At 43.5% G+C, this 20,922-nt stretch overlaps 1 protein-coding gene across 6 annotated transcripts in view; it reads right to left on the reverse strand.

The window, feature by feature from the left end:
* FARP1 (FERM, ARH/RhoGEF and pleckstrin domain protein 1) overlaps positions 1–20,922 on the reverse strand; it is a 353,515-nt gene that overhangs the window by 31,887 nt on the left and 300,706 nt on the right. For all 6 annotated transcript variants that reach the window (XM_066380657.1, XM_066380653.1, XM_066380659.1 and 3 more), the window contains one exon: positions 2,730–2,808. In XM_066380657.1, the coding sequence (XP_066236754.1) occupies positions 2,730–2,808 (79 nt within the window). The remainder of the gene's footprint in view (positions 1–2,729; positions 2,809–20,922) is intronic.

Here is a 20,922-nt window from a genome sequence, read left to right on the forward strand (position 1 = left end):
CATGGAGACAGTACAAGACCAGTAGCTGCAGGGGTAGGAGGCGGAGGGATGAGCAGGAGCAGCACAGAGTGAGTAGGGCAGGGGAACTCCTGCATAATGCTGTCACGGTGAAGACGTGACATGATGCACTTGGCAAAATCCATGGAATGTACAACATAAAACATGGGTCTTAATGTAAACTTTGGACTTCATTCATAATAATGTACCAATATTTGCTCATCAATTGTAACAAATTGGCCACACAAATGCAAGATGTTAGTGGGGAGACTCTGTGTGTGTGTGTGTGTGTGTGTGTGTGTGTGTGTGTGGCGGTGGTGAGAATATGGATTATATAATTAGTCTATAATATATATTATTTTTAAAAAAACCCATGGAAAGTGAACAGTTGTGTGTTACTGCTACATCGAAGTTTTGTACATCAACCTCACCTGTGGCATTAATAATATCACAGTTGTGGAACATCATATAATTCTTGGCTCTTTTTTTGCATGGGATTCTGCAACCCTGATAATTTATTTCCATGGCCTCTCTCCGATATTGCCCAAATAGGGAAGTGTTGAATGCCATGAAAAAACAAGCTTATAGTTTGTGCCTGCTAAATAATATCTTGATCTTTGTTAAGGGAAACAGGAGATCTCTTGAGAAGCTTTAGACGCTATCTTTTCTGTGCCATGCACTCCTCCCTCCAAATCTTCCCCTAGTCCAGCAGTCGGCAAATCGCAGCCCACGAGCCACATGCGGCTCTTTGGCCCTTGAGTGTGGCTCTCCCACAAAATACCACGTGCTGGCAAAGGCCAGCTTAGGAGTACCCTAATTAAGTTAATAACAATGTATCTACTTATATAGTTTAAGTTAAAAAAATTTGGTTCTCAAAAGAAATTTCCATCATTGTACTGTTGATATTTGGGTCTGTTGACTAATGAGTTTGCTGACCACTGCCCTAGTCCTATCTCATGAGACTATGGTATATAATTCTAAAGTGGGAAAAAGTAAATGCTAAACAACTTAGCCATATTATTGGGAATTATATGTAGTAAGTACTTAGCTAGTACTGGATGGATGGATGACGAACAGATGAATGGTTAGAGCAGTGGTGGGATGCAGCCAGTTCGCAGCAGTTCAACAGAACTGATACCTAATTTTTTGTTGAGTTTCGCAAACTGGTTGTTAAAATGGCACTTATAATCAGGGTTGTCTCTAAGGTGGTTGCCTGGGCAACCGCCTAATGTGGAAATCACAAATTTACATCCCTTACGTGTATCTGCACAACAGCATATTCTAAGCACCTGTAGTAATAATGCTCATTCTGTCCACAGGTAAAAGAAATTTCAAGTGAGGACATCAACCAAGAAGAAATATAGAAATATCTTAAATAACAGTTTTATTGTTTTTTGTCAGGTATTATTTAATATTTTTTCATTAATATTTTAAAACTTTTTTATAACATAGTCTAGTTTTCTGTATCTCTTTATTGTTCTTATTTAAGTATTAAATGCATAAAATAATAAACTACCTTTTGCTATAGCGTTTTTTATATTTAAAACTGTTAATAGGGCAGAGCAGTTGTTAAATTATTTGAATCCCACCACTGGCCGGACGGTTGGACAGACTGAAATGGTGAAAGTATGAGCAACTGGCCTTCTTTAGGGGGTATTAGCTTGCTCTGGGTAGTTATTAGTTACGGTTATTAGGCTGTGGGCAGCTGAGATATAGGAAGACTGCTTTAAAATGTGAATGTAGATGTATCTGTATTCAAAAGATAAATTGTGTAAATTAAAATATTTTATGTTAAAATAATTATTCTTGGATTAAAATGAAAATTTCAAAAATAAAAGTTTCAGATATAAGAGATGGAACAGATTTCGAAATGGAGGTAGAATATATTGATTCAATATGTACTGACTTTTTTTTTTAAACAGAGATAGAGAGAGAGTCAGAGAGAGGGATAGACAGGAACGGAGAGATGAGAAGCATCAATCATTATTTTTTTGTTGTGCATTGCAACATCTTAGTTGTTCATTGATTGCTTTCTCATATGTGCCTTGACCGCAGGCCTTCAGCAGACTGAGTAACCCCTTGCTGGAGCCAGCGACCTTGGGTCCAAGCTGGTGAGCTTTTGCTCAAACCAGATGGGCCTGCGCTCAAGCTGGTGACCTTGGGGTCTTGAACCTGGGTCTTCCGCATCCCAGTCTGACACTCTATCCACTGAGCCACCGCCTAGTCAGGCTGTACTGACTTCTTTGGGTATACTTTCACCCTTCTGTATCATTATAGATATTGCTGAATGGATAAAAATATATTTGTCTTGTACACTAAGTTTTTAAAAATCATAGGCTTGACTGGAATTGCCACATAGCTTCGAGTCCAGTATTTCTGTCATGCTTACAGGAAGCCAAAACAACTGACTAAAAATGAAATGTTTAGTCAACCGAAGTTTTGTTTATGTACACTTTTTAAAAAATAAGTTTTGAGTGATCCATTCCCTGACAATGTCTGTTGTTTTGGTTACAATACAGAGCTTTTGAAGAGAAAAAAGTGCTTCTTCCCTCGTAGTGACTGGATTTTCTGTTACGCTACAAAATGAAAGGATCTGGGAGAGAGACGAGTTTCCCACGTGCCACGTTCGGTGCAGATGGCTCTATGGGCACCATGCGTTCATGGAAGGGCTACTCAAGTGCTGTGCATGGTTTTCCCTGGGGATCAGTCAGCCCTATCCCAGAGCAGCTCACCTTCATGGCCTGGATGTTCCTCAGCATGACGTCTCCGACTCTTTGGTAATCTCTGATGTGGGCGTTTGAGCGGCCTTCCCTGCAGGCAAAGGCACAGGGCAGGAAACCGAAGCGTTAGCACTGAAAACATCACTGGAAAATGTTCGAGCCCTAGGTCCAAAAACACATCACTTCTGAGGTCTTCCTTCCCAATGGCCTGTTTGCACCTCTTTCTTCTCTGGGTGCCACAGACTGTTGGCACTGGGAGGAAACCTTGAAGTGACCCGCCTCATCCTGCAGACAGTGAATTCCAGCTGCACTTTGAAAGAGACAGGGAAGACCATCTTCTGATCATTTTAATTTCATCTTTTTTTGTTTTATAAATAAATTTTTATTTTAATGGGGTGACATCAATAAATCAGGGTACATATATTCAAAGAAAACATTTCCAGGTTATCTTGTCATTTAGTTCTGTTGCATACCCATCACCCAAAGAGAAATCGTCCTCCGTCACCCTCTATCCAGTTTTCTTTGTACACCTCCCCCTCCCCCTCTCCCTCCTTCCTTTCCCCCACCCCCCGTAACCACCACACTCCTGTCTATGTCTCTTAGTCTCGCTTTTATGTCCCACCAATGTATGGAATTCTGCAGTTCTTGTTTTTTTTTGATTCACTTATTTCACTCTGTATAATATTATTAAGATTCCACCATTCTGCTGTAAGTGATCCAATGTCATCATTTCTTCTAACTGAATAGTATACCATGGTGTATATGTGCCTCATCTTCTTTATCCAGTCTTCTATTTTTTTTTACAGTGATTAAAAGCCTTTAAGCAAACTCTTGGCCAATACAGCAAGAATCCATAAAAGAGTAGTGTCCTTAACATGTTCACCAAGTCCAAGTTGGCCCCATCACTGTGCCAAATCCCTGAAAAATGCAGCCCAACCACAGTTCATTCTGTTAGGTTCTGTCACAGGGAGCAGGAGTCCAGGAAAAGTCCGCTAATTTCATCTTGATGTACATTTTCTATCTATCCATCCATTTTAGTGTCATGAGAAAGCACAGAGATCACGTGTAGTATAACTAGCTCACAAAACTAAATCCATCCCATAGAGCAGGACTAAATCAAGGTCTTTGCTCACAGGAGTCATTAGTGCGAAGCAGCCAAGGAATTGGGTGACAAGCCCTTGGGAAGAGAAAAATACAAATGAGAAAGTGCAGGCGACCCATGCATGGAGGTGAGCATAGGAAAAATGATCCCGAAGAAGGCAGGTAGGTGTCCCAGATACAGAGAGGGGCAGGGAAGGGAGGGACCACGGTCCCCCCCTCAAAGTGCAGGGTGGCAGATCACAAAGATATGGGCATTTTCAGCAAGTATTTGGGTACATATTCATATTTCTTATAGCTTAGTGTTTTAGCTGATGCTGATAATCCAGGGGCTTAAACAACAGAGAGAAAAGGAATAATAATAGCAGCTAGTACTTAGTACAGTCCACAATGAGCACATTATAGGCATTAACTCATTCAATGCGCATGGCAGCAGTATGAAGCAGGTCCCGTCATCGCCCTCATTAAACAACTAAAAACTGAGGCACAGAAACTGTATAACTTGTCTAATGTCAGTGGTCATGACACAGTGAGCTCTGTACTCGAGCCCAGGAGTCTAGCAGGAGTCTGTACTCCTAACCATGCTGGCAGTGCAAATTTGTGAAATGTACCCGAGGAAAAGAAAATAATTTCTTAGAAACAATTAAAACATGATTTTCAACAATTAACCAGGCTAATGTCTTTGAACCAACTATTCAGGATAGCCAGAAGACAAACTTAAATGAAAGGAATAAATTAAACAGTGGGAAGTGAGAAGTGTTCAGAGCACCTGCAACATATGTCAGGAGGGACCGTGATTCACACACTATGGATGCCGTCACTAATACACCTCTGGCAGCGAGAGAAATGACTTCCCTCTCAGTGGAAGCAGCTGCCGCCTTCCAGAACTCTTGATTCAATCACTGATTCATCAGATATACTGAATGGGGAAGGGAGTGCGTTTGGGAGCACACCTGCTATCAGGGCAGATACACACATGGGGGCTGACTCCTCACATAGCTCCTGGCTGCCTGCACCATGCCGCTTATTCTACTGGCTCTAGCGAGCAGATATTATAAATTACATCACAGGGGAGACAGCACACCCAGACCCATTAGGCAATCAAAGCTTCCCTAAAACAATAAGAAGGAAGAGCAGCCATTATGCCCCTAGACCCCTGAGTCTTCAGTGGCTCTGCTACCCTCCGTCTCTCTGTAACCTATTCCATTCTTCCCTAGTCAGAAGTAGAATTCATTCCTCAACCCTCCAGCTTCCTTCTGGCCACCAAAAGAAACACTGCTGGCAGACTGCCTTAATCACTACTCACTTCTATGAAGTAAAATTTAGTTTCTATCCTCACCAGTCCTGAAATGGTTCTGCGGGAGATTACCACGACCTTCTCAATGACCGAAAGCACTGAGGTATCAATCATCACGCTGCTCTGAGCCAACATCTCAGGGCTAGTTGACCCCAAACTTCTTGGTATTCTGCTCTTCAGCTTCTGGAAGCCTCTCCCTGATTTCTCTCTAGGTCAGTGCTTATGCCGTCTTTGCCAATTCCTTTTCTGCTCCTGAGCTGTCCGTGTCTTCTGGTGGTGATCCTCTCTTCACCACACCCCTCTTCCTCGGCCATCCTTCTATTCCCCATGGTTCCAGTTCACAAGGTCAGACCTATACCCACATTTTCTTCGTAGCTACTGATCCAAGTATTGTATTTCTTATACCTTCCAATATATTATACATGAGTGAGACCTTGAATGATCTCAAACCCAAGAGGCTCCACACAGAGTTATTTATCTTGTTGCCCAAACTCAATTCTCTTCCTCCACTTTCTCCCCTTAATGATATACCTGTTCTGCCCCAGTTTCAAGCTAGATATCTCAGTTATCCTCACCCACCTGTGTCTCACATCCTTCCACCCACTGAACCAAACGCTACCCCCAAACGGCGGATGCTCACACAGCTTAGACACAGGCTCTGCTCTGGAGACAGTGACTGCTAGTCACTGCAGGGTGGCGGTACCTCTGGAGTTTTGGCAAATGGTTATTAATCAAATTGCTATGGAGAAGTTCAATGTTTGGCCATTTTGTTGATCCTGATGTGTGACTGGGTTTGGATGAGAATTTACTGGTTGCTCTTCTACCACTGGAAGCAGAAAGAGCTCCAGTCCGAATGGAAGCTTTCCACTATTTATCACTACCCAGTCCTCTGCATCTTCACCATCACTCAGTGCTCTTCTAGGAGCTGGGAAATTCTCCTTCCTTCCTCCCACCGCCTCCTGCCTGAACAACAAGATGACCCAACTACTCAGCCAGAATGACTTGACTGAATGCCACACATCAGTAAAAAAAAGGAAGCCATTGAGAAAGACACAGTTTAGACTCAATTTGTAAGAAGAGAGTTATTACCTGTGACCCCCGAACTTTCAAATGGACATGTCATTTGACAAAGCACATAAGATCCTTAGTTAGTTCAAAGGACATAATTCAGATATTTTAGTGAGACTCCTCCAGATTGGGGGGGCAAGGGGAGAAATGGGGGTCTCTGGCTCCCATTAAAAACAAGCAATTTCGCCCCTTCACAGATAACGGCCAGACGCAAGGGAGAATGAAGTGCTGAAACACAGACACCAGGGGCGGGACAGAGAGCGGCAGGGGGAGCCAGACATCACTGACGTCACCTCCTCTCTTCTTCTGCCAAGTAGTTATCAAAAGAAAATTACTAATATTAAAACCCCAAACTGAAGGGGATATTCTTCCTGCACCGTTTGCTAGCAGAACCCTATGTGTTTCTCTGAAGTCTTCAGCATCTTTACTGCCATTTTAGAAACAGCTCTGGGTTAGTATCCCCGGTCTCCTGTGTTGCAGGGAACCCTGACCGGGGCCTCTGATACTAATGAGACCCGTGCAGGCAGCTAGGCTTCCCGCCTGGCCCCTCCCCTCGCAGCACACCCCTCTGAGTCAGGCCATGGGAACCAGGACAAAGCCTAGAACTCCTGCTGCCTCCTAGAGAAATGCCAGCGTGTGTTTGCTTCCTGTACATGTTAATGCCACCAAATCAACAACTCCAAAGCACTTGCTATATTGTGAAGAGCTAAAAGGTCATTTTATTATCGAGAACATAAAAAAGTAATTATAACTCTTCCAGAACATCCTCCGGATGTTAACCTCCTAAGAAAAGGGTCCTTGTTTGGAAGACAAGGATGCAGATTTGTTGTCTGTGTGATTACAGCATGGCAACAAAGCTGAAAATTCTTTGACAATTTTGCTTTGGAAACCCACGTACTGAGTAGCCTCCAAGATACAACATTCAGACTGGTGCACCATGATTACTGTACTTCCAGGATCAACAACATGTGATCTCAGCACAGGGTTGAAAACTCACACACGCATACACACACACACCCATGACTCTCCAAGTCTTGAACCCTCTAGGAAAACTTCATTCACCACTACGTGAGCTGCTCAGTAACTCAGCAGCAGTCAGACCCAGGAGAAAGGAGGAAAAGGATAGACAACTGCAGACCAATATCTCTACTGAATTAGATAAAATAGTCCTAAACAAAATACTAGCAAATAGAATACAACAATACATTAAAAAAATAATGCATCACAATCAAGTAGGATTCATTCCAGGAGAACAAGGATGGTTCAACATATGTAACTCGATCAATGTAATACACAACATCAACAAAACAAAGAACAAAAATCATATGATTCTATCAATAGATTCAGAAAAGGCATTCAGTAAGATACAACATCCATTAATGTTTAAAACACTCAATAAAATGGGTATAGAAGGAAAGTACCTCAATATATATAATAAAGGCCATGTATGACAAACTATCAGCCAATATCATACTAAATGATGAAAAACTGAAGGCTTTTCCTATAAAATCAGGAACAAGACAAGGCTGCCCACTCTCTCCACTCTTATTCAACATAGTTCTGGAAGTTTTAGCCAGAGCAATCAGACAAGAGAAAGAAATAAAAGGCATCCATATCGGGAAAAGGAAATAAAGGTATCACTTTTTGCAGATGACGTGATCCTGTACATAGAAAACCCCAAAGACTCCACCAAAACACTATTAGAAACAATAAACCAATATAGTAAACTCACAGGATACAAAAGTCTATTGCTTTCCTATATGACAATGATGAAACTTCAGAAAATGAACTAAAAATAAAAACAATTCCTTTTACAATTGCAACAACAAAAAATACCTAGGAATAAACTTAACTAAGGATGTGAAGGATTTATATACTGAAAACTACAAAACATTTTGGAAAAAAATTGAAAAAGATACAATGAAATGGAAAAATATTCCATGTTCATGAATCAGAAGAATCAACATAGTTAAAATGGCCATATTACCCAAAGCAATTTACAAAAACAATGTAATTCCCGTGTTGGTTTTAAAGAAATAGAACCAAAAAATCACCAGATTTGTATAGAGCCATAAAAAATTCCAATAGTCAAAGCAGTCCTGAGAAAAAAGAATGAAGCTGAAAGTATCACACTACCTGACTTCAAATTATACTACAGAGCCACGATAATCAAAACAGCATGGTATTGGTAGAAAAACAGACATACAGACCAATGGAACAGAATCAAGAGCCCAGAAATAAAACAGCATATATATGGTCAGATAATCTTCGACAAAGGAGCCAAAAACACACAATGGAGAAAAGAAAGTCTCTTTAATAAATTGTGCTGGAAAAATTGGAAAGCCACATGGACAAGAAAGAAACTTGACTATAGTTTGTCCCTATGCACAAAAATTCATTCAAAAATGGATCAAAGACCTAAATATGAGATCTGAAACAATAAATTACATAGAAGAAAACATAGGTACTAAACTTATGGACCTTGGCTGTAGAGAACATTATATAAATTTGACCCCAAAGGCAAGGGAAGTAAAGGCAATAATAATAAAAAAAGAATGGGATTATATCAAATTAAAAAGCTTCTGCACAGTAAAAGAAACCGACAATAAAATAAAAAGGCAGCCAACTAAATGAGAGATGGTATTTACAAACAACAGCTCCGATAAGAGGTTAACATCCAAAATATATAAAGAACTCAAAAAACTCAACAACAAACAAGCAAACAATCTAATTAAAAAATGGGGAGAGGACCTGAACAGACACTTCTCCCAAGACATACAAATGGCCAACAGATACATGAAATGATGCTCATCTTCGCTATTAGAGAAATGCAAATCAAAATTACGAGATACCACTTTACACTTGTTAGGTTGGCTGTTATCAGCAAGACGGGTAATAACAAGTGTTTGAGAGGTTGTGGAGAAAAAGGAACCCTCATTCACTGATGGAAGAATGTAACTTGGTACAGACATTATGGAAGACAGTATGGTGGAACCTCAAAACATTAAGAAGAGAACTATTATATGATCCAGCAATCCCTCTACTAGGTATCTACCCAAAAAACTTGAAAACACTGGTACACAAAGGCACACGCAGTCATTGCAGGGTTATTCATCGTGGCCAAGACACGGAAACCACCAAACCGTCCCTTGATTGAGGACTGGATAAAGAAGATGTGGTACATATACACAACGGAATACTACTCAGCCATAAGAAATGATGACATAGTGCCATTTACAACAACATGGATGGACCTTGAGAACATTACACTAAGTGAAATAAATAAACTGAAAACACTAAGAATTATAGGATTTCACACGATGGTGGGATATAAAAGTGAGACTCACAAACAGATAAAAGTGAAGGGGTTACCAGGGGGAGCAGGAAGGGAGAAGGTAAGTAGAGAGGGACAAACATGTGGTCATGGAAAATGATTGGACTTTGGGTGATGGGCACACAACACAATCAACAGCTCAATTGCGACAGAAATGTTTACCTGAAACCTATGCACTCTTATTGATCAATGTCGCTCCATTAAATTTAATTTTAATTTCTAAAAAAAAAAAACCTAAAAAAAATTAATTATATGAAATATATTAGCCAAATGTAACATGTGGATTTCAACATTCTTTGATGAATTTCTATATTCTTTGAAATCCCTGGAGTGGAAAATCTCATTGATTTGACTATTAACCGACATCCCTACTTGTGAGGAAGATGTTTGTGCAGCAGCTGTTTTCACTGGGCCACGGCCCTCAGGTTTCCCCGTGGCGGCCACAGATAAGAGAGCCAGCCTGTCCTTTGGTGCCATCGGCACAGGCCTGCTCCCTGTTCTCAGCTCTCTCGTGCCCATCAGTAACAATACTGGATTGCTTAAAGCTATGCCTTTTCTTCTTCTGAGGGTCAACACCAGATCCAGTTTAATAAGAGGAGCAAAAGTTATAACCCACTCCTGGGAAGGCTGGACAGGTCACTTAGGCTCGGCCCTGTTAATGAGCCACATATTCAAATGCAGCAAAACAGTGATTTCACACTCCTCAGTGACCTGGAGAGTGCTCTCTCTCAAGTGTTTTCCAGTAGAAACCTACTTGTAATTCAGGCAACTGAAAATATCATTTTTATTTTCTATGAAAATAAGCTTGCTCTTAAAGCATGGGGGCTATACAGTCAGGAATACAGCAGATAAACCAAGAAATAATAGCTCTCATGTATGTCTGATAATATGTAATTTTACTCAGGTATGAAAAGGAAACAGTCACCAGCAACCATCACCCCTGAAACCCTCGGTGGGCAGTGGAGAGCAGGCTAGCCCAGCAGAGCATAGTGGGAAGATCCCTGTGTCCTTGAAGCGTCTTTCTTGCCTTTGAAACAAACGAATATAAAACTTTAAACCTCAAAAAAATTTATATAAATTAAGTAAATATATAAGTGATGCCCCCTTCTGGTATACCGATAATATACTGCTCACAAAAATTAGGGGATATTTTATAGCTTCATATTCATTTAGTAAATATCAACACAAAAATATGTTGTGTTTTAACTTCCTTCTAACCTTTCCTTCATTGTGTATTCATTCTTCCAAGTTATCTTCCAGTTAGTCCGTATCGCCTTGTCTCCACCAGTTAGACCACACTGCCTTGTCTCCATTGAGTTTCACTGCTATTTACTTTGAAAGCAGTAACTTTGAACCCTTTGTGCATGGTAGGTTTTGTTTTTACAACCAATGAAAATCTCTTCAAACAAAAGCTTTTACCCAAGAGAAGTAGCCCTGATCTGGCTGAAGCAGGGAGTGGAGGGCTCAGAGAATTGCGCTGGAGTCCTGCTTTTTGATAACAACCTCAAGGACTCCGAGTTCTAAGAAAGTGGTTGGCAAAGGACACAGCGTGCTGGGCATTCCATCATGATGGGAAAGAAAGATTGCATCATCGTCTCTCTTCGACTCCACCAGGCCTCCCCTTAAGACTCTAAAACTGTGCGGTCCAATACAGTATCCACATATGGTTATTTATCTTTTAACTTTACTTGGAATGAAATGAAACTTAAAGATCCAGTCCCTCAGCCACAGTTGCCATATTTCTAGTGCTCAATAGCTGGTGACTATGATACTGAACGATGCAGACTCAGAGTATTTCCATTACCACAGTAAGTTCTATTGGAAAGCACTGCTTTAGACAGAACCAGAGATGAGTCAAGTTAAGAACTAGTTATTGAGTCCCCGGGTCTCCAGGGAACGTGAGAAATGGGGGTAGTGCTACCTAGCTTTATACTAAACAACTAACTTCTGGCAAGACATTCTCCCTTTCAGTCTCATCGGGGGAAATATGAGAATAATTCCACAAGACGGTTTTGATTGCTAAATGAGACTATTTAAGGAAAAATGCTTTAAAAGATGCTGGAGGCCTGCCCAGTTGGCTCAGTGGTAGAGCATTGACCCAGCATGTGGATGTCCCGGGTTCGATTACTTTTCAAGGCACACAGGAGAAGTGACCATCTGCTTCTCCACTCCTCCCACCCCCCCTTCTCTCTCTCTCTCTCTCTCTCTCTCTCTCTCTTTTCTCTTCCCACAGCCATGGCTCGATTTGTTCAATTGCATTGGCCTGGGCACTGAGGATGGCTCCATGACACCTTCGCCTGAGGTGCTAAAGATAGCTCTGTTGCAAGCATGGCCCCAGATGGGCAGAGCATCAGGCCTAGAGGGGGGTTGCCAGGTGAATCCCGGTTGGGGCGCATGTGGGAGTCTGTCTCTCTATCTCCCCTCCTCTCACTTGGAAAAGAAGAAGAAAAAAAAGATGCTGAAAAAAAAAAGCAAGGTCCTTTACTGTAAGCATATTTCCAGTTTAAAAGTTATAATTTTCTTTTAACACCTCTAGAAAACTGACAATGATTTCTATTCTGAGAAAGTGTCAGATACCCATTGATCTCTAGTCTTGGCATAAGTAGAAAACAGAACAGGATCTCTTGAGCTCTCCCCAGGCCCCACTAATCTTATCAGGCCAGTTCTGGCCGTCACCTTAATGCAGACCAGAACAGAGCAGAGAATGTAAGCAGAATGCAAGCCCAGGAAGAATGGGAACTGAGCCTGTTTTGTTCACTGAACAGTGAGAACAGTGATAGCTATATAGTGAGACACAATAAATATTTGTTGAATGAACGAAAGAAGACCCTGGCCAAGTTGGTTGACATAAGGGTTTGCATGAACCTTGCTGCAAATGAACAGAAAGAAAAGCAAAAGAGGCCTGACCAGGCGGTGGCGCAGTGGATAGAGCGTCGGACTGGGATGCGGAGGACCCAGGTTCGAGACCCCGAGGTTGCCAGCTTGAGCGTGGGCTCATCTGGTTTGAGCAAAGCTCACCAGCTTGAGCTCAAGGTCACTGGCTCGAGCAAGGGGTCACTGTCTGCTGTAGCCCCACGGTCAAGACACATATGAGAAATCAATCAATGAACAACTAAGGAGCTGCAACGAAGAACTGATATTTCTCATCTCTCTCCTTTCCTGTCTGTCTGTCCCTATCTCTGACTCTCTCTGTCTCTGCCACAAAAAAAGAAAAGAAAAGAAAAGAAAGAAAAGCAAAGAACCCAGGCTCTTCTGTGGGTTGATGGCATTGTTTTCATGAGGAAGAGTAGTTCCCAGAACAGCACCAGAAGGTGGGGGGCTGCAAAGTTTTTATTGGGAATGATTTTAGCTTCTGTGTGTCAAGTGTCACAATGTTCTAGAAACTGTGCTGAATGCTTTACAAATTCCTCTCCTATACCCTTCATAGATGAGATACCACCATCTCCACTTTGCAAATAAAGAGACTGAGGCTAGAAAGGTTCAGTGACTTGCCCAGACACCCGGTAGGAAACAGACCTGGGATTGGAAGCAAGGGCTGTCTGACTCTAAGGCCTGTTTTTCCTTTGCTACCCTGTACGGCCTAAAACTGACTGGGTTCAGTTTTGAGATGGCTCCTGCAACCAGTAACCTAGGTGTATAACGGAAGAGTGTCACAATGTCGCCTTGTCCACAGCCTGTCCATGTTTTGGCAGGAATGGCGTGAGTGGCCCAGGTTGGCGGGCACGGACTATTTTAGGTCATGCAAAGGGCTAAGATTTCCAGAGAGCCAGGGAGTTCTTCTCATGTTACAACTCAACAGCAATGAGTCTACTTCTTGGAGTTCTTCCTTCTCAATGTTAGGCCTAAAGCCATTCAGGATAGTTTATTATTTATGCCACAAACTTTGCATGTGAATACGATTTTAGGCTAATAAAAAGCACCATCCAGCCTCAAATGCCAAGCACCCTCTTCTTTGAGCCTTTGAAACACAGCAATAGTGAACTTGTACCTCTTCAAGAGTTACATTTCCATGCATTTGTTTTGTAAGTATTTTGAGTAATTATTGTGTGGAAGACCCTGTGTTCAGTATGGTATCGAGTACTATTCCTTTATTCTTTTCTTTTTAATTTCATTTTTATTAATTTTACAGAGCAAGGAGAGAAACGGACAGAGAATGAGATGTATCAACTCATAGTTGCTTCACGTCAGTTGTTCATTGCTTGCTGTATGTGCCTTGACCAGGCAACCCCAGGGTTTCAAACTGGTGACCTCAGTGTTCTAGGTCGATGCTCTATTCCCTGCGCCACCACAAGCCAACCTCCTTCTTTATTTTTTAGATCAACGCCATCCAAAAGAACTTTCTGTGATGATGGAAATGGTTTTTATATTTGCTATTCAATATAAGAGCCACTCGCCACATATGGCTAATGAGCCCTTGAAATGTTGCTAGTGTTAGCGAGAAAATGAGCTTTACATTTATTTTAAATTTAAATTGCTACAAGTGGCCAGTGGGTACCACATTGGACACAGCAAAGCATTAGCTGCCCTTGTTTACTGTTTACTCATGGTTTATTTGTTAACTGTCTCAAAATCTTTGAGGAAAATGAGGCATAAAAGGATTCAAAACCACAATAACAACTGGGATGCGTTTATAAGTGAGAAACCATTTGTTAGCCAAACAAGCAAACATCATCCTCAGCTCCCAGCTAGTCTGAGGGGCACAGGAATGGTTCTCCCTGGAGGAGCCCAGTCTTGGCGGCATGGTGAAACATGCATGTAAGGAATTGAGAGGTCAGGGAACTGGTGGGCGACCAGTCACAGTCATTCAGAAGAGAGATGGAGATTGGAGATGGCGGAGGGGAGGGAGGAACCCTGGTTTCTGACCTGAGCTAACTCACTTTTACAGGTAGAAAAATCAATGCGGTTAACTGGCTTCGCCCATGAAAGAATGACTCAGATTCCAGGTGCACGGGGCTGGAACCCTGACTCCCTACTCGTGGCTGAACTTTTACACCCTCTGAGGAGATGGGGCAGATCACACAAGAGTGTTCCATGAAAAAAGGCACTGCCGCTGATTTTATTCTAAAAGAAGTCGAGAAGTTTTCACTGCCCTTTGTACATGACTATGGTAAAACAGGAGACCTCCAATTGATCAGTAATGACTACTCCAGGAAATAATGACAAGGATTCTCCACACTCAATCATCCTTGTCAAATATTTTGATCTTAGGCAATAACAAACTAATATAGAAACCAGATCCTTTCCTTATATAGATGTGGGAAATAGTCTACAGGTAACAACTTCAGGGGGACCAAAGCTTTTGCATCCGGTAAACTAGGTGAATGGACAAAGCCAGCCAGTGCCCTCCTGTGTGGCAGCCACCACCATCCACTGGCACCCTCTCGTGAGCATGGCGCCCGGTGTGATCCGGCCTTCCTGGGGATGCAGAGATGAAGCCAACATGGTGATGCCGACTCAGCACTGAGGGGAGGGGTGGGTGTGCGCGTGCATCACATACGCAGAACGTGACATGCGCCCAGGCCTGTTCAAATCCCTGTCTCCATTACGAGGGGACACTGCCCTTTTGACCGAGGATGTTATGAGAAACTATTTCTGATTTAAGGCGAATCTACCTGTCTAGAGAGCAGAGAGAAACCAGTGACGGTCACTGAAGGACAATGCTGGGGCCCGGAGGACAGCCGTGTCCTGGCCTGCCCACTCACAGCAACCGCAGGCGGGCAGGCAGAGCAGCCTCGCGAACAGCGTCCCACTCTGCAGCTCCTTCCTGGCATTTCCCATAAAGATCCCAACCCAAACACAGGCCAGAGAAGGCAGGAAGTTTTAACATCACAGGTCTCCCCCACAGGAAAAAAACGTGCAGAATCTCACCAGCTGGAATGACTGTACCAAATACCCCTTAATGGGTCCCTTATGAAAGGTAAAAAGTCTATTTTCACTTCCCCTCTACTGAGGATAAAGCCCTGCCGACCTCTCAGGCTGTCGGGCAATAAAGGGAAATAATAATGGGAGATGAAAAGAGCCTCTAAGAATGAGGGACAAGGTAAAAAATGAAACGTGAGCACTGTGAGGTCTGCACTCGGCTGAAAGAGGTACCTGGTAAACCCCTCCCCCACAAGAAAGTCTGGATCAATCAGATGACAGGAGCTGAGCTGTCCCTCCGTGTAAGGATTGTGTTAGCTTTAAACAGAGGTCCCCATTTCAGTTTAACCCAGCAAGGCCTAGCTGCCAATGCAGCACAGGGTCGGAACGGAGGCAACTCAGTGAGCAAACACATTGCCACCTAAGGTTCACCGCTGCCACCCTGAGCTGCAAGTGGGTTCATCCGGGAAAGCGCTCGGTCAGTGCACCACCCAGAGTGACTGCACCATCCAGTGGCCTTCAGGTGCAAGGCAGTGTTTTGAAGTAATTTTATATATTATAAATAAATATAGTTTGTCATTGTTACCATTTTTAAGGGTACAGCTCAGTGACCTTAAGTACGTTCACATTGTGCAACCACCATCATCACCCATCTCCGGAACTTTCTCATCTTCCCAAACTAAAACCCAAGTGCCTTGAAAAGCAACTCCCCATTCCCCTCGCCAGCCCCTGGCCACACCATTCTATTTTCTTTCTTCTGCCTTCTTTTTTCTTTTTCTTCTGTGACAGAGATGAGATGCATCAACTTGTTGTTTCTCTTTAGTTGTTCCTTGATCGCTTCTCATAAGTGCCTTAATGGGGGGAACTCAAGCAGAGCCAGTGACCCCTTGTTCAAGCCAGTGACCTTGGGCTTCCTGCCAGCAACCTCTGGGCTCAAGCCGGCAATCCTGCACTCTGATAACCTCGAGGATTTGAGCCTGGGTCCTTAACACCCCAGGTCGATGCTGTCTCCACTGTGCCAACACCAGCCAGGCCCATTCTATTTTCCATCTCTCTGAATTAACTACTCTAGGAACCTCATATGGGTGGTTTCATACAATATTTGCCTTCTTGTAACTGGTTTATTTCACTTAGCTTAATGTCCTCAAAGTACCTCCGTACTGTAGCATGCGTCAGAATGCCCTTCCTCTCTAAGATTCAGTAATATTCCAGTGTGTGAGCAGCACCCATTTTCTTTATCCGTTCACATGACAGTGGACATCGGGGTTGCCTCCACCTTTTGGTTATTGTGACTATTGCTCTAGGAACTTCGATGTGCAAGCATCAGTTTGAGTCCCTTGTTTCATTTATTTGGATGTAAACCAAGGAGTGAAATTACTGGATCATATACATGGTAATTCTATTTTTAATTAAAAATTAACATTTTAAATGCACTCAAATAATATCAATATTTATTTGTGTCCTATAACTGTTCATTGGTGCTATATATAAATGTTCTGCTTTGGGGGGGTGGGATGGAGATGAAACAATTTTCTTTTTTTTCTTTTTTTGTATTTTTCTGAAGCTGGAAACGGGGAGAGACAGACAGACTCCCTCATGCGCCCAACCGGGATCCACCCAGCACGCCCACGAGGGGCGACGCTCTGCCCACCAGGGGGCGATGCTCTGCCTCTCCGGGGCATCGCTCTGCTGCGACTAGAGCCACTCTAGCGCCTGGGGCAGAGGCCAAGGAGCCATCCCCAGCGCCCGGGCCATCTTTGCTCCAATGGAGCCTTGGCTGTGGGAGGGGAAGAGAGAGACAGAGAGGAAGGAGAGGGGGAGGGGGTGGAGAAGCAAATGGGCGCTTCTCCTATGTGCCCTGGCCGGGAATCGAACCCGGGTCTCCCGCACGCCAGGCCGACGCTCTACCGCTGAGCCAACCGGCCAGGGCCTGAAACAATTTTCTGACCACTCGGTCATCCCCACTCCACTTCAGCCACTGGCGAGTGTCACGATGAGACAAAAACACTCCACCTGCAATAGTCCTGATCACAACCTGCAGGAGTATCACAGCCCTTAGAGAAATGCCTCCTTTTGCTCCAGAGGAACCTTCGATTCCTTAAGGATACCGTCCTCGACTCTCCTCCCTGGAGAACTCCCCTCTGTCAGCCTAAGCCTGCACACCAGGCAACTCCTTCCGGAACCTCATTCTCTGAGACACGACCTCCTCAGGGACCCTCTACCCCTGTTCTTGTTCTCTTTCATATCTCTGGAAGCTTCTTCCATTGCTTTGCTAGCTCTTGCTTGGTCATACAATACAATTATAAAAAGTTGCCAGAAAGGTACATTAGATATACCTGGCTCTCTTCAGTTTCAACATTCTCTTTCTTTAAAGTTTTTTTTTTTTTTCAGAGACAAAGAGAGTCAGAGAGAGGAATAGATAGGGACAGACAGGAACGGAGAGAGATGAGAAGCATCAATCATCAGTTTTTTGTTGCGACACCTTAGTTGTTCATTGATTGCTTTCTCATATGTGCCTTGACCGTGGGGCTACAGCAGACCGAGTAACCCCTTGCTCAAGCCAGCGACCTTGGATCCAAGCTGATGAGCCTGTGCTCAAGCTGGCGACCTCAGGGTCTCGAACCTGGGTCCTCTGCATCCCAGTCCGATGCTCTATCCACTGCGCCATCACCTGGTCAGGCTAAAGATTTATTCTTGTAAATAAATTCTGAATCCGCACCACTGCAGCTGACTTCCTTCTCAAGCCTGAGATGAACATTTCCAACTGCCTGTATGTAGGGCTTCATACTGAACTTTTAACATTGATGTGCCCCAAAGCAAGCTCATCTTCCCTCTGTCCACTTGCCTCTTCCTTTCTTCTTTAACTCCTCTCTTTATTTCATGACCATCCTCCCACTCGAATGCACTCAAAGCTCTAGGGGCCCGCCCTCCCCTTCTCTGTCCCATGAGCCCTGACTTGTCTGCTCACTGACATCTTGACTTTCAGTCTTTCCAGTTCTCCTGGCTACATTTTTGTACTTCTTCCAAGTGAACTACCTCAAGTTTCTTTGAAAAAAAATGCAGCTGATCCTTGTTTGAAACCATGTGCCCACAGCATATCAGAGTGCCTTTCTGCATGACTCTCCCTGGATCTCAGGTGCCTGCCAGCTGCAAGTTGAATTTTGCACACTGCAGAATCCACCAGGGCATCATGAACCAGAGCAGGTCTTCATCCATCTCTGGGGAAAGACTTGGCCAATGTGTGCCCTGCGCCTGCCAGACATTTGGCTGGAATTTGGGATTCCTGCCTGTGAGTCAAAGGTTGAAGTGACTTTCTCTGAATGTATTTTTCTTTTCTTGCTTTATTTTTCTTTTCTTTCTTTTTTTTTTTGTATTTTTCTGAAGCTGGAAACGGGGAGGCAGACAGACTCCCGCATGCGCCCGACCGGGATCCACCCAGCACGTCCACCAGGGGGCAATGCTCTGCCCATCCGGGGCGTCGCTCTGTTGCGACCAGAGCCACTCTAGTGCCTGGGGCAGAGGCCACAGAGCCATCCCCAGCGCCCGGGACATCTTTTGCTCCAATGGAGCCTCGGCTGCGGGAGGGGAAGAGAGAAACAGAGAGGAAGGAGAGGAGGAAGGGTGGAGAAGCAGATGGGAGCTTCTCCTGTGTGCCCTGGCCGGGAATCAAACCCGGGACTTCCGCACACCAGGCCGACGTTCTACCACTGAGCCAACCGGCCAGGGCCTCTTTCTTTTTTTAAGTGAGAGGAGGGGAGATAGTCAAACAGACTCTCACATGCATACTGACTGGGGATCTACCTGGCAAACCCCATCTGGGGCCATTGCTTGAATAAATGGAGCTATTTTTAGTGCCTGACACTGATGCTCCAATGACCTATACTCAGTGCCCAGGGTCAACACTCAAACCAGTTGAGCTACTGGCTGCAGAAGCTGAAGAGGAAAGGAAGGGGAGAGGGAGGAGGAGAGAAGCAGATGGTTGCTTCTCCTATGTGCCCTGACCGAGAATTGAACCTGGGACGTCCATATGCCAGGCTGATGCTCGATCCACTGAGCCAACTGGCCAGGGCCAAAATGACCTTGCTTTCAAAAGGATAAGCATTCTTTATGTTTTCAGAAGTCATCAAACCTGTTTCTTTGTTTTTGAAAAAATAGCAACTTGGGCTTTGGCCAGGATGAAATGGTCCAGCTTTTCTAAGGTGTGTTTACTTAGGAAAACACAATATTTGGACAGGGGCAGGGTTTTTTTTGAGTTGGGGTTTCTTTTTTTTCTTTTTTTTTAATTTTTATTTTATTTATTCATTTTAGAGAGGAAAGAGAGGGAGAGAGAGAGACAGAGAGAGAGAGAAAGAGACAGGGTGGAAGAGCTGGAAGCAACAACTCCCATATGTGCCTTGACAAGGCAAGCCCAGGGTTTCGAACCGGCGACCTCAGCATTTCCAGGTCGACACTTTATCCACTGTGTTTGAGTTGGGGTTTAACCTGATCATTCAGAAGACTTCCTGGTGACCTTTCTCCCCTATGACTCCCCATCATGGATGGCAGTATGTGACAACTCAATGGAGGACTACAGAAGGAAAGCATGGCAGCCGTCATTTAAGTACCAAATTTGGGAGGAACTTTAGGTGCATAGTAAACTTCAGATTTCCTTCCACTAAATAATAATTTAAAATATCATAGAATCACAGGTTTGTCGGAGGCAGACCACATCAGTTGCTGCAGAAAAGGTATTCATCACTATTATCTCAAGGAGCACTTTTCAAAAACCACTTTCTGGACCTCACCCCAGTGTTCTGATTCAGGAGGGCTGTGTGGGACCTGGAAATCTGTATTTTCTCAACACTCCACCTCCCCCAACCCCAGGTGACCCTGCTGCACTGCCAGGTTTAGGGTTTTACCCAATAAATACCTTCCAGAAGTAGATAACTTCTGCTCAAGACACCCCACGGTAGAGAAACTTATTACCACAAAAGGCAACTTCTCATTGCTAAGATACATGGAGTGTTAGGACATCCTGTATTCAGAGTACAATGCATCACAATGTTATCTAACTTTAAAGCTAAAGTTATGTGCCTCTTTGGAAATTCAACGCTTTTTAAAAAGTTTGTCCTCCAGTACTACTAAGACATGTACCCCCCTTTTCATACAATCAACCTGAAAAGAGTTATCATATTTTATAAAATCTTCACTCTTCTAGACCAACTGCCCACAGTCCCAACAATCATTTTTTTTAAAAATCATACAATGCATTCTTTTATTATATCATTTCAAATGTGAAACACAGAATTGGGTAGTGTTCTGAAGGAGCTCTGAGCCTTGATGTTTCAAAGGGCAATGGTTTTCCACACTGGTCCCTTTCTAACGTGGCAGTCTAGGGCAAAGATTCTTGGCTACGCATTGGAATAACCTGGGAAGATTTAGTAACTACTGATGCTCAGGTCTATATCTCAAAGATTCTGATATATAGTAACTCACTGTTTTACAACCAGTGTGCCACGGCACACTAGTGTGCCGTGAGACATGGTCAGGTGTGCTGTGGGGAAATTAAA

Source organism: Saccopteryx leptura, chromosome 4 (assembly GCF_036850995.1).
Source record: "Saccopteryx leptura isolate mSacLep1 chromosome 4, mSacLep1_pri_phased_curated, whole genome shotgun sequence".
Taxonomy (NCBI): domain Eukaryota; kingdom Metazoa; phylum Chordata; class Mammalia; order Chiroptera; family Emballonuridae; genus Saccopteryx; species Saccopteryx leptura.